The sequence below is a fragment of the Ostrea edulis genome, chromosome 6 (assembly GCF_947568905.1).
Source record: "Ostrea edulis chromosome 6, xbOstEdul1.1, whole genome shotgun sequence".
Classification (NCBI taxonomy): Eukaryota; Metazoa; Mollusca; class Bivalvia; order Ostreida; family Ostreidae; genus Ostrea; species Ostrea edulis.
The window spans coordinates 4,086,885-4,100,683 of record NC_079169.1 but is presented as its reverse complement, the minus strand read 5'-3'; the positions used below and the strand labels follow the sequence as shown (position 1 = coordinate 4,100,683).

The following is a 13,799-nucleotide window of genomic DNA, read 5'->3' as shown; positions in this document are numbered from 1 at the left end:
ATGTAAAATTTATTGAGGATTTCTATAATCAGAAGGACTTCAGGTAAAATTTATTAATGATTCCTGTAATCAGGGAGACTTCAGGTGATAGAATTATCACCTCACAATTCATTGCAAGAGGGGATACAGTAATTAATGGGATTGTTCATATGTTGGTATTAAGTATGTGTGTTTGTCTGTGTGTGTTTATGTGTGGAAAACACTGAGCTTGTAAACGCTCAACATGTCACATTTTTTGTTCAATTAGATTTCATAGTTCACCTGTACATCTGCAGCTTTGTCAATAAAGAAAGAATCCTGTTGGTTTTGGGGTCCAAAGGTCAAGGTCACTACAGGATTTCATAGAAAAAGCTTTTAGACACTCATTACGAGGGGACATGCCCTGCCGAGGTCTTGTTTGAATTTGCTATGTATTGCCCAACCATTTCTGACTTCTTTGTATGAATTTTAGAATCAAGATGTGTACAGACATTACAATGGAGGACCTGATCACCATCCATCATGAGATGGGACACATACAGTATTATCTGCAGTACATGGACCAGCCTGTTGCCTTCAGAGAAGGAGCCAATCCAGGTTGTACTAGCACCGCATTCAATCAACCGATTTCACTCTGTTAATACCTCTGATTCAGGTTTTGCCTGTATTATATGTAAGATCTTTGGACTTCGACATATCTTAATGGGGTTTGATTGAATTGATGAATAACTTTTTGGACTAATTTTTTATTCATCAGAAATAAATGTCAGAATCATTTCTTATCTGGTTGATGTAGTATCAACTTAATTTCAACAAATCAGAATTGTGGTATCATCTTTTTAGCAAAAAATTAAATGATTTACAAATCAATTATTACACATTTCAGACTATATCATATCATTGATAATCATGCATTTTGAAAAAAAATTTAATTGATTGAATTGGTAGCATTATTATTCTGATACAGAATTCAATATTGTTAATTGAGCATAAGCGACAAAGTGCCTAAATTGACATCAGTCAATTTGCATTTGATTCATGGGTGCCTCTAGTTCAACTCCATATAGTGCTGACTGTTGCATCATTTCACAGAAAAGTCATAGATGACCAATAGCTTTATGAGTTAAGGGTCTTCGCATATACAGTGTCATAGATGATCTATAGATTATAGCCATTATACAATAGCGTTCCATTGAAGGTTTCCACGAGGCGATCGGAGACACCATGGCTTTGTCTGCATCTACTCCCCAACATTTACAGAAAATAGGACTCCTTGGAAACCTACAGAATAGTCGAGGTACATGTATAAGCTTGTACGCAGATTCTTATGCAGGAGTTTTGTGAGGAATACTTTTGTCTTGTTGCAGCTTGAATTCGCATACCTAGGAGTTCCACACCAGCTTTCCATAAATCAAAATTATATATGAACATGCAATGTGGATATAAGACAAAGAAATTTGAAATAGTTAGATGATTGATATTGATTTGTTGAAGGTTGAATGATTTGTTTCTTAGTTTATTGTTTTACATTTAAGAATTCTACACTTGTACATGAAATGATAATTTGCAAGCAGTTTTCATTAACCAGAGACCGACCTGAATTATTTGATGAAAATGGCTCTGGAAAAGATTGCTTTCCTCCCCTTTGGCTACCTGATTGACCAGTGGAGGTGGAGTGTGTTTAGTGGGGAGACAACTCCTGACAATTATAACAACAAATGGTGGGCACTCAGGTATGAGACAAAAATATGTATTAAATTTACATGAAAAAATATGTGTAGCCCATAATTTCTCAATCCTAATTTGCTAGTTATGATTGTTGTTTTAAGAAAGTATTTAATTGTGTGTTGTATTAAGAAACTATTTAATTGTATATTGTTTTAAGAAACTATTTAATTGTGTGTTGTTTTAAGAGACTATTTAATTATGGATTTAGATGCAAGTACCAAGGTATCTCTCCACCAGTGGAAAGAAGAAAAGAAGATTTTGATCCTGGTGCTAAATACCACATTCCTTCCAATACACCATACATCAGGTTATTAATGAATGACAGCATTAATCAAACATGAGTATAATATAAAATATTCAAATACAATACATTTTATAATTTGGAGAAGATTTTGATTTATTACAGATACTTTGTGAGTTTTGTGATACAGTTCCAGTTCCACAAAGCCTTGTGTAAGGAGGCTGGACAAACAGGTCCACTCTATCAGTGTGACATTTACCAGTCCAAAGCAGCCGGCAAGAAGCTAGGGTAGGGGTTCTTTGTTTCTATGGATTGAAGATGGTGTTTGCTTTCTGCTATGAATATTGTACTGTACATATTGTAATGCATTTCTTCTCAAGATTTGATATTTTTGGGATTGATATTTTGGGGGTTTTCATTTAGTGATATGCTGAAATTAGGATCATCTCTACCATGGCAACAAGCGATGGAGAAATTAACGGGACAAAGAAAGATGGACGTTGGTCCTCTGATCGAGTATTTTAGTCCTCTGTTAGAATGGCTGAAAGTTCAAAATCAAAATGAGACAGGTGGCTGGAGGATGGAATGTCCAACTTTTCTAGAGAAGGTAGATGTGAACACAGCCAAGCAATGGCTGGAAGAGAACAACCAGATAGCACAGATAAAGTTCAGTGAAGAAACTGAGGTGGAGTGGACGTACGCGACAAATATCACCGATGAAAATGCTCAGAAGCAGGTAATAGTTTGTGCAATGAATGTGCACTGTCAAGTACCATGTAATTAATGTAAGACCTTATAGTCTCAAGTGATCATATTTCATCTGCATTACAGGTGAAAGCACGGTTTGAACTCGCTGAATACGAGAAAGATTCTGCGAGGAAAGCTTCTTACTTGCTGCATGCTTTGAACATTCCACAAACGTCAATAATTGGGAGGGAGTTGTTCAAAGTGTCTGATATTGGAACAAGTGCTCTTACAGATAAATCAAAGCTGCAAAAGGTACATTCTTTACTGTCATGAGTGAAACAATAGTATACACACTTTTCTATATGTATGCTTCTGGACAAATTTTCAGTAGAGTATATAGTTGCTGTTATGTGTCTGTTGGTCCAAGTCAAGTACGTCTCCTAAACCTTTCATTGGTAATTGATCATAATTAATCACAAATATTCCTTTGAACAGGGACTTTTGGACCAAGGTCATTTTGGAAAGGTCAAGGTCACTTGGAACGTAAACCTTATATGAGGAAAAAGTTCCTTAGTCATTTTAACACTTTTTGGACATGTATTGGTCATATATCACACAAATAATCAAAAGACAAGGGTCACTCGGTCATTTTGTAAAGGTCAAGGTAACTTAGAATACATACCTTATGTGTGTAAAAACACCCATTTCAACAGTTGCTGATATTTTGGACCAAGAGGCGCACTTGTTTAGGAAATCCGGGCTACGACCAAGTTCACTTTTATCACATGACTTTTTTACCCTGTTTGTCTTGTGAAACGAGTGGGAAATAGGCCAAATATCTATCAAATTGTAAAAACAAAATTTATGTATTTTTCAAAGAAAATCTTCAAAACAGATTTCATAAAATGTAACCCAAGTCATAATTGATAATCAGTTTTCTATTCATAGACAAACATTTTGTTCACAAACAATGCAGACTAAGCTGAAACTTCCACAGAGAAGCAGTGTTCATATTATCGAGCATTTGGAAACAAAAATGTCAAAAAGCTTAACTCTTACCTCACAACTTTATGCTAATTGAAATTTAAACTCTATTAATGAATGAAAAATGGTTAAATAAGGAGCAAGAAAATGTCTATCTCTATTTTTTGCCATATTGTTTTACATGTGCCCGCTCTAAATTCATCGGGCGATCCGGGTAATACTTTCTGGTTTACCGGCGGCTTAAAAATACTTGAAACAGGTTACTTACCCGCTTCTGGAAATATCAACCAGCTTGATGAAACAAGTTCGTCCAAGGTCTCTGAAGGTCATTTTGAAAAGGTCGAGGTCACTCAGAACATGTATTTTACCCAAGGAAAAAGTTGCTTATTTCAACTGTTTTTGAACAGGTATTCATCATGTTTGTATATCACACAAATAAGTAATAGGCAAATGGATTTCAGACAAAGGTCACTCAAGGTCATTTTATAGAGATCAAGGTCACTTAGAACATATATTTTACATATGAAAAAATCTTCATTTCAACAGGTATTGGTCAATTTGCAAGCCATTTATCATATGAAGTACTTCATTGGTTAGATGCAGTTCAGGGAGCATCCATTAGTGTTAGTGATCTTGTTTTATTCCCTGATTCCATGGAATTCTTTTTTCGTAGTTGAATGAGCTACAGTCGGAAATTGAAGGAATATATGGGAAAGCTCGGTTATGTGTGACCAGTGATACTTGTCTGTCACTTGATCCAGGTAATATTATTTCTGAGTATATTTACCCTTAATTTGGAACCCAGTAACCATTTTCAAATTGTTAGAAGCAAACTCTTTAATGTAATAGGGATTTTCACGTGTGAATACTGTTCTCGAATGAAATCTCTTTTTAATGTTGATAGATATGTACCGAATAATGTCGACATCCCGGAACTTTACGGAACTAAAGACGGTGTGGGAAGGCTGGAGAGACGTCAGTGGGAAGAAGATGAAGGAGAAATATTCTGATTTTGTGAAACTGAGTAACGAAGGCGTAAGAGAACTGAACATGGGTAAGTATGGAGTTGAGATGAAATCTTGAATATATACATGGCAGGTATATTTGATGTAGAAAAGAAATATATAATTGAAATAATATTTTTGAAGGCTATAATGATACTGGAGAATATTGGAGGTCGAAATATGAAAGTGACACGTTCCAGGAAGACTTGAAAGGACTTCTAGAACAGTTGAAACCATTGTATCAGGAGCTCCATACCTACGTGCGGAAAGAATTGAGAAAACAGTACGGTACAGAGAACTTCCCTGTCTCAGGCCACATTCCAGCTCACTTGTTAGGCAAGTATACTATTGTGTTTGAATTTTTGGATTTAATGTATGTAGATAAGTTTTAGTTTGGACACATTTTAACTTGCAACTCATTTCAGGAAATATGTGGGCTCAAGAATGGCAGAATATTTATGATTTGGTGATACCATTTAAAAATAAAGCAAATGTTGATATCACCCCAGTTCTAAAAGAGAAGGTATGTTGTATAGTACATACAGTTTGATGGATCGTAATTTAATCAAAGTGAAAGAAAATAACTCAGATTTCTCCTATCATTGGTTCATTGATTGTATATGGTAGATAGAGAAGATATTAATTATTTTGACCATCAGTTTTAATGCTATGGATTCAGTGATGATGAAATAATCGGAGTGTGAAGGTCATACATCTGAGTGAGACTGTTAGTCAGACAAGCTTGAAGCCTGCTAACTTTGGTGTAACGGGTCTGGCATTCATATACTCTGTACTTCGCATTGTGTTTGTTTTATTTTATAGTGGTGACTTTGAAACAACCTAACTACACTTTGATTAGAGACTTGAAAATAAACTCATGGTAGTGAAAATAAGATTAGCAACTCTTTATAAATTTATTACCAGATTGAGTATATAACAATGACAAATACATTCTCCTATAAAGCCTAGAATTTAGCCCATAAACTATATTGAAATTCTCCCAACTTAAATGTAATTTAATATTATAATTTAGTAAGGCCACACCAATTTGTAAAATAGTTCTTTGGATTTTAAAACAAAAAGGTGAGGCGAGGGGGCGAAATTATTTCACAAATATTATTTTTCATTTTTGAGATAAAATTTATAAGGCGAGCGAATACAAAAGATATAAATATATTTTTTAAATTGAATTAAGTGTGATTTCAAAGATTGAGTGCTTAAGAATAAAGATCTAAAATCATCAGATATCATTTGTTTACCACATATTCTCTTAATAGTAGTATCGCATAGAGCATCAAAAGTTTCATTGGCTTTCAGTTTGATTGCAGTATAAGGAACAACTTCCAATCCAGTGTTTTGAATTATCGTACATTTAAAGATAGCCATTGTGAAAAACTTAAAACAATGTATGTATTACACTGCTAAGAACTTTCTCGAGACCCCGTGCTTCTATCATTCATCAGCCATGTGTGTCAATGTGTATGTGCGCTTGTTGTATTACGTTGAAAAAAAATTGCACTGATATTTTTAGACATGTGGGCGGATATTATTTTTTTAAATATTATAATTTGGATTTATTACAAATAGAATTGGCAAATCCAACAAACTAGATTAAAAATTGGCATGACCTAAGTAAAAAGGGACAAAATGTGAGGACAAACATACAGACAAAACATGATTCCAGAATAGGAAAATAGAAGTGTATATATAGCATGGCCATTTGTCTCGCTTTGACATATTATCCACAGCAAAACTGTATATAGTAACTGGACACTATAAACTCTCATTGAAGTTATTGGCCGAAAGATAAATTGGGCGTGGTCAAATACAACGGGTAAACTGAAATGTATAATTAATCTGAAGAGTTCCTCACCAGTGTTGTAAATGTTTTTACAAGAAGTACACTGCGCTGCGGATGTTTAGAACGGCAGAGGAGTTCTTCACGTCTCTTGGTCTGAAGCGGATGCCGGAAGCATTCTGGAATAAATCGATGATTGTGAAGCCTGAGGGGCGTGATGTAGTTTGCCATGCCTCAGCCTGGGATTTCTATAATCAGAAGGACTTCAGGTAATTAATAATTTCTATAATCAAAAGGACTTCAGGTAAAATGTATTGATGATTTCTATCATCAGAAGGACTTCAGGTAATTGATGATTTCTATAATCAGAAGGACCTCAGTTAAAATTAATAATGATTTCTATAATCAGAAGGACGTCAGTTAAAATTTAATGATTTCTATCATCAGAAGGACTTCAGTTAAACTTGATAATGATATCTATAATCAGAAGGACTTCAGGTAATATTTCCAACAACATTTGAAAATGAAAGACTTCCTTAGGGCTTTCAATAGATTTTAAGCGCTCATTTGTAATCATTCAGAGACAATTCTGTTCAATTAATTGTAAAATAAAACCACTTTTTCAAAGCTCCAGATAATTTGTTACCACAAAGAGTATTTACCCCCTGATTTTCAAATCAATGAGTATTTTGCTTTTCAGAAAAAGTCAAAAGAGTTTTTTGTTAATTTCTGATTATCTTTGCTGTTTTGCCACTTAAATACAGAATTTTAATCACTTAGTTTAAATATAATCAGATATTATATGACTGAGTGTCTGACATATCAAAATTTAATACCTCCACAATAAATTTCAAAATCCCAATGACAATGAAGAGTTTATAATAAAAAGAACTACAAAGGATTTTCACCCATAAACATACAATCATTTATTGTACCACAGGGTCTTCTTATCCATTTTGTTCTCAATCTATTTATATAATTTATATATAACATATAGATTGAGAACAAAATGGATAAGAAGACCCTGTGATTGTACAGTATTGAAAACATTTCATAAACACCAAATAAACAACAAAACTATTTGTCATATTGTAAATTAAACTGTTATAACCGAGAAACTAAAACCATTTAAACCAAAAAAATATCAGTTTCAGTCTAAAGTATTTGTGACTTTCTATAGCATTTTTTAAAATTTAGACGAACCTAATTCTGCCCATATATATTTTTGCACTTTGTTTTCACTGCAAATTACTGTCAGATTCCCCTCACCTTGTACTGTTAACCAAGAATTGGTTTTCATCCATCTGTGTAAAACGAATGCATGTGTGACGGAAGTCGATAGATAAATGTGTGACTCCCATTCTTGCAAATGGTTAGCAAGACAATGCTGCAGGAGCGACCTTTCAGTAAAAACTTAGTAAGTTTGTAAACTTTCTTTCTTTTTTGAATTTCCTTCTTTATAAACTGTCTTACTGTTATGCCCTCTGGGCCCAAAATTGGAATAAACCTATCTTATCTTATCTTATATATTGTTTGTCCGGTACCATTTTCTGTGCCATCAATCAATCGTTTACGATAAGTTTTTATGTGCTTTCTACTGCACTCTACCTGTTTATTTAAGAAAGAAGTATAACAATTAGGCTTATACAGTTGTGTATTGAGTTACCTCTACGCATTACTTTAGGAGTGTAAAGTGTATTTACGTTTGGGAATGCATAGATGTACATCTAATTTTAAATTTTAATGCGTATTTGGTCAAATTTAATGAGTATTTACGCTGATACGCACATTATCTGGAGCTCTGCATTTTAGAATAAAGTTAAACCAAAATAATATACAAGTATATAACTTTCCTCTGAAACTGTACAAAGGATTTAAATTTACTGTTTTTAAATAAGAATGGGATAAAGTTTATACTAGATACAATGTACATAAATACATCATCCATTTGGAATACATTATTAAGAAAATTCTTTATTCATTAATCAGCTCGGGTCAGTCATTATATTAATTTGCTATGTATTGCCCAACCATTGCTGACTTCTTTGTATGAAATTTTAGAATCAAGATGTGTACAGACACCACAATGGAGGACCTAATCACCATCCATCATGAGATGGGACACATACAGTATTATCTGCAGTACATGGACCAGCCTGTTGCCTTCAGAGAAGGAGCCAATCCAGGTTGTACTAGCACCACATTCAATCAACCAATTTCACTCTTTTATTGAAATTCTTTATATGAAAATCATCAAGAAGGATAATTGTGGCAGAGGGTTTTTTTGTGTTGCTGGTAACCATGGAGCCATCAGTAAGCATTCCTCTCAGTGTTCTGGTGTGTGATGTAGGTTGTTGATTTACTTCTCTTAATGAGATATATAACACACATTTGTCTATCTCTGAACATCTTATTGAGATATATAACACACATTTGTCTATCTCTGAATATCTTATTGAGATATTTAACACACATTTGTCTATCTCTGAATATCTTAATGAGATATATAACACACATTTGTCTATCTCTGAATATCTTAATGAGATATATAACACACATTTGTCTATCTCTGAATATCTTAATGAGATATATAACACACATTTGTCTATCTCTGAATATCTTAATGAGATATATAACACACATTTGTCTATCTCTGAACATCTTATTGAGATATATATCACACGTTTGTCTATCTCTGAATATCTTATTGAGATATATAACACACGTTTGTCTATCTCTGAATATCTTATTGAGATATATAACACACGTTTGTCTATCTCTGAATATCTTATTGAGATATATAACACACATTTGTCTATCTCTGAATATCTTATTGAGATATATAACACCCATTTGTCTATCTCTGAATATCTTATTGAGGTATATAACACACGTTTGTCTATCTCTGAATATCTTATTGAGATATATAGCACACGTTTGTCTATCTCTGAATATCTTATTGAGATATATAACACACGTTTGTCTATCTCTGAACATCTTATTGAGATATATAACACACATTTGTCTATCTCTGAACATCTTATTGAGATATATAACACACGTTTGTCTATCTCTGAACATCTTATTGAGATATATAACACACGTTTGTTTATCTCTGAATATCTTATTGAGATATATAACACACGTTTGTCTACCTCTGAATATCTTATTGAGATATATAACACACATTTGTCTATCTCTGAATATCTTATTGAGATGTATAACACACATTTGTCTATCTCTGAATATCTTATTGAGATATATAACACACGTTTGTCTATCTCTGAATATCTTATTGAGATATATCACACATTTGTCTATCTCTGAATATCTTATTGAGATATATAACACACGTTTGTCTACCTCTGAATATCTTATCAAGGAGTCTTTCAATTGACGGTAATTGTCATATGATACTGTTACTCTACAGTCTACCTCTTCACATCGTTTTGTTTGAAATAATGTATGTCCCAGAAAATGTTCTCCATACAATGCAAGGTGAAGATAACGAACAGTGATCAATCTCATAACCCCTACAAGCAATACAAAATAGATAGTTGGCCAAACACGGACCCCTGGACACACCAGAGGTGGGATCAGGTGCCTAGGAGGAGTAAGCATCCCCTGTTGACCTGTCACACCCGCCGTGAGCCCCATATCCTGATCAGGTAAACAGAGTTATTCGCAGTCAAATCAGTGTGCCAAGAACGGCTTAACAATCGGTATGAAACACGTCAGACAGCATTTGACCCAATGCGAGGTCGTATTGACGAACTAGATCGTTATAACGACCATAGAATTTGCGAAATGCTGACTTCAATCTAGACTGTTGAAATCCCTGTACCATCAACTTGTTTGTCAGTAGCTTACCTCGATTTAAAAACTGACTATACCCAGAACAAGCTCTTGCATATCGAATCAGTTGAGATATATAAACACCATATGCAGGTGATAATGGAATATTGCTACATAAATGTGGGAAGTTGACGAGGAGAAGCTGAAATCATCCCGTTTGTCATACAGTTGAGTTGTCAGTTTGCCGTTAATGTCTACTTTCAATAAAATATCTAAGTATGAAGCAGAAGTGGACGACTCTGTGGTGTCCTTTATTTCGAGCTCACAGGGATATATCAAATCGGCATATGAATGAAAGCTATCATTGTTAATAGACAAAACGTCATCGATATATCTAAAAGTCGAATTGAAGGTCACAGCGAGAGATTTTTTCTTTTCACGTAGAAGTTTTTGAATAAATTCTGCTTCATATGAATATAAAAACAGGTCAGCTAACAAAGGAGCACAATTCGTGCCCATGGGAATTCCAACAGACAAAACAATTAAAGAGAGCATTATATATACATTGTGTGTATGTTTTGGTTTTACAAAATGAAAGGAAAAGATATATTTACACAAGTATTTTCTTTCATTTATATTTTTTAACGTGCATCACACGGTAGCCATCTGACAGTATATGGAGGAGGTCATTGTTGATTACAGGGGTTGAAAGTTAATATATACTCCATAGCATATCATAGTGTCTGCATATAGTAAACATTCATTAAAATAATATTAAATGTGCAAATTCATTGAAAATAAATCAATATTACATGTAAATTTAAGAAAAGCAAAAACAATGGAATTATTTTGATGTATACAGCGATTAATTTTTTTTCTTCGAATGTTTCAAAAAGTTCAACTCCCGAGACTACCTTCTGTACTTTGATTTATTTAATAAACAGACTGGGATCAGGCATAGCCTAATAGTATAAATATACATTTATGAAGCAATAAACCATTTTATAGAACTCTACTTCAGGCAAGAATATAGGGTTACAACTGTTTTAATGGAATGCATTTGATACGGGAACAAATGATAACTTGAATTTGAATTGTGTCACAGGTTTTCATGAAGCTATAGGTGACACAATGGCTCTCTCAGTCTCAACACCCAAACATTTACATAGAATTGGACTTCTTCAAAATCTAACCAATGACCAAGGTTTGTCTATTGTTGTAGGATGTCATTTGTCAGTACGATTTTGCTGTAAGAATTTTTTTTTTTTTTTTAAATTGTTGATATTTTTAAAACATTAAAATGTACAAATTAGTAAAAGATAGATTTTGACAATTTGTGATGGATTAAGGCATAAAACAATATCTGGATGTAAGTAATTCTTTCTTTGTGATGAATTGACATATAAAAGTGACCTCCAATTATCCTCGTCAGAGACTGACTTGAATTTTCTGATGAAAATGGCACTAGAGAAGATCGCCTTCCTTCCCTTTGGCTACCTGATTGACCAGTGGAGATGGAGTGTGTTTAGCGGGGAGACAACTCCTGACAAATACAACCAGAAGTGGTGGGAGTTGAGGTTGGTCAACTAATGCTGGCAAATAGTACTGAAAAATACAAGTTTACAGGTTACATGGGAAGAGATAATATTAAGTTTTTTCTATATCTTGACAGGTGTAAATACCAAGGCGTGTCTCCCCCGGTCGCCAGGACAGAGGAGGACTTTGATCCGGGGGCAAAATACCACATTCCCTCAAACACTCCTTATATCAGGTTTTTAAATGACAAGTATAGTTATAGAATTTTGAATTTTATCCTGTTTCATTTGTGAATTTTTTTTTGCTACCATTCATTATAAATGTTGGGGTAGATTATTTCCTAGCTTTCTATATTATTTTTATTCTTATTTTTCAAACTTTTCTGATCACCTGTTGCCTGGTGTCTGTCTGTTGATCTGTTTGTAAAATTTACACATTTTTTTACTTCATCTCCAGAACCACCGGGATAATTTCAACCAAACTTACTCTTAAGCATCCTCGGGTAAAGGGAATTCAAATTTATGTAAATATAGGGTCGCATCCTTTTCAAAGGGGAGATAATTAAGAAAGTGAAATATGAAAGTTTCTTTTAAAGATCTTCTTAAGAACCACTAGACCAAATAGAACAAAACTTAGTGAAAGCTTCCTTAATGAGTATAGAATCAAAATTGTTCAAATCGTGGCCTCCAAGGTAGGTAGGGGCTACACTCCGAGATCAAAGTTTTGCATAGGAAACTTCTCAAGAATAACAGGGGGCCTTGATTAGTCATATCCTCCTGTAGTGTAGATTGGACTTTATTCAAATCATGGTCCCATGGGGAAGAGTGGGGGACACAACAGTCAGCAAATCAGATACGTAATCAATAGAGTATCAAAATTCTATATAGGAATATGAACTTCAAAAATCTTTAAAAATCATCTTAAAACAACTGGTCATGATTTCTTATATCCATATGCAAGCATTCCAATGAGGTTCAGATTCAGATTTGATAAATTATGGTCCCTGGGGCTAAAGTGGGGCTAAAATAGAGATGCGAAGTTTTACATGAGAATATATGTTGAAAATTTTTAAAAACTCTTTTCAAAAGTTGCAGGGTCACACTAAATCCTTTTGATATGCAAACATTCCCAAGTTGTGGGGATTCAAGATTTTTTTTTGTATGGACAGAGTGGGTAAGGTGCGGCTAAAGTGGGGATCAAATTTTACATGTTACATGAGTGTAAGGAAAAACTCTTTTTAAATAGCGGGGTCATGTTGATATTGAAGCATCTCTATGTTAAATATATTCAAGTTTGGTTATGTCATGACCCAGTGGAACTAGAGTGGGGTCATGATACATGTATATATGTGATGAAATTTTTTTGAGGGAATAAAAAGGTAAAAATTATTTTAAGAGTCTTATGAAGAACAGCAGGACACATGTGAGCATTGTGGCTCATGTTGTTTAGCAGAAAGCCTGCACCTACAAAAATAAAAATTAAAACCTCTGCAAGAAAACTCAACATCTACAAATCTGCAACCCCATGTTTTAACTCCCTGAGCTTACGAGCTAGGTTATAAGATTTAAAAGGACAAGGCGTATATTACCAATATTTATTTTTCATCTGTGAGTCATTAACTAAAGAAGTCAGCCATTATAACAAAAATGTGTTATGGTATTTTAAAATGATTTCTTTGATGTGAAATTCTGAAACTTTACCGGGTTTTATGTCTAGGTACTTTGTTAGTTTTGTGATACAGTTCCAGTTTCATAAAACTTTATGTGAGGCAGCGGGACAGACTGGTCCTCTTCACCAGTGTGACATCTACCAGTCCAAGGCGGCGGGGGAGAAATTAAGGTATAAATGATTTTCTTGAGGTTTTTGGCACTTTTAAGATAAGGATTTACATTGTACATAGAGGATATTCAATTCTTTGTTGTAATAGATTTAGAACTTGTGTCACAAGTGGAACAGGATGCAAAGCATGAGTGAAAATATCAAAGAAATCCTGTTTCACAAGTGATATAAATTTTATATCCAACAAGAAAATGTTGAATTTTCTGTT

At 33.9% G+C, this 13,799-nt stretch overlaps 1 protein-coding gene across 4 annotated transcripts in view; it reads left to right on the top strand.

Annotated features, from left to right (window-relative positions):
• Nucleotides 1-13,799, top strand: part of LOC130047084 (uncharacterized) — a 117,153-nt gene that overhangs the window by 87,503 nt on the left and 15,851 nt on the right. For 3 of the 4 annotated variants that reach the window (XR_008796134.1, XR_008796133.1, XM_056141315.1), the window contains exons 56-72: nt 452-576; nt 1,178-1,276; nt 1,568-1,712; nt 1,916-2,014; nt 2,114-2,236; nt 2,372-2,684; nt 2,780-2,947; nt 4,293-4,380; nt 4,524-4,673; nt 4,768-4,959; nt 5,049-5,146; nt 6,521-6,690; nt 8,483-8,607; nt 11,322-11,420; nt 11,649-11,793; nt 11,889-11,987; nt 13,469-13,591. Coding sequence is in view for 2 of the 4 variants with exons in the window: in XM_056141315.1 (XP_055997290.1) it covers nt 452-576; nt 1,178-1,276; nt 1,568-1,712; nt 1,916-2,014; nt 2,114-2,236; nt 2,372-2,684; nt 2,780-2,947; nt 4,293-4,380; nt 4,524-4,673; nt 4,768-4,959; nt 5,049-5,146; nt 6,521-6,690; nt 8,483-8,607; nt 11,322-11,420; nt 11,649-11,793; nt 11,889-11,987; nt 13,469-13,591 (2,361 nt within the window). In the remaining 2 variants the exon portion in view is untranslated. The remainder of the gene's footprint in view (nt 1-451; nt 577-1,177; nt 1,277-1,567; nt 1,713-1,915; nt 2,015-2,113; nt 2,237-2,371; nt 2,685-2,779; nt 2,948-4,292; nt 4,381-4,523; nt 4,674-4,767; nt 4,960-5,048; nt 5,147-6,520; nt 6,691-8,482; nt 8,608-11,321; nt 11,421-11,648; nt 11,794-11,888; nt 11,988-13,468; nt 13,592-13,799) is intronic. The other variant, XM_056141316.1, reaches the window with a different exon arrangement.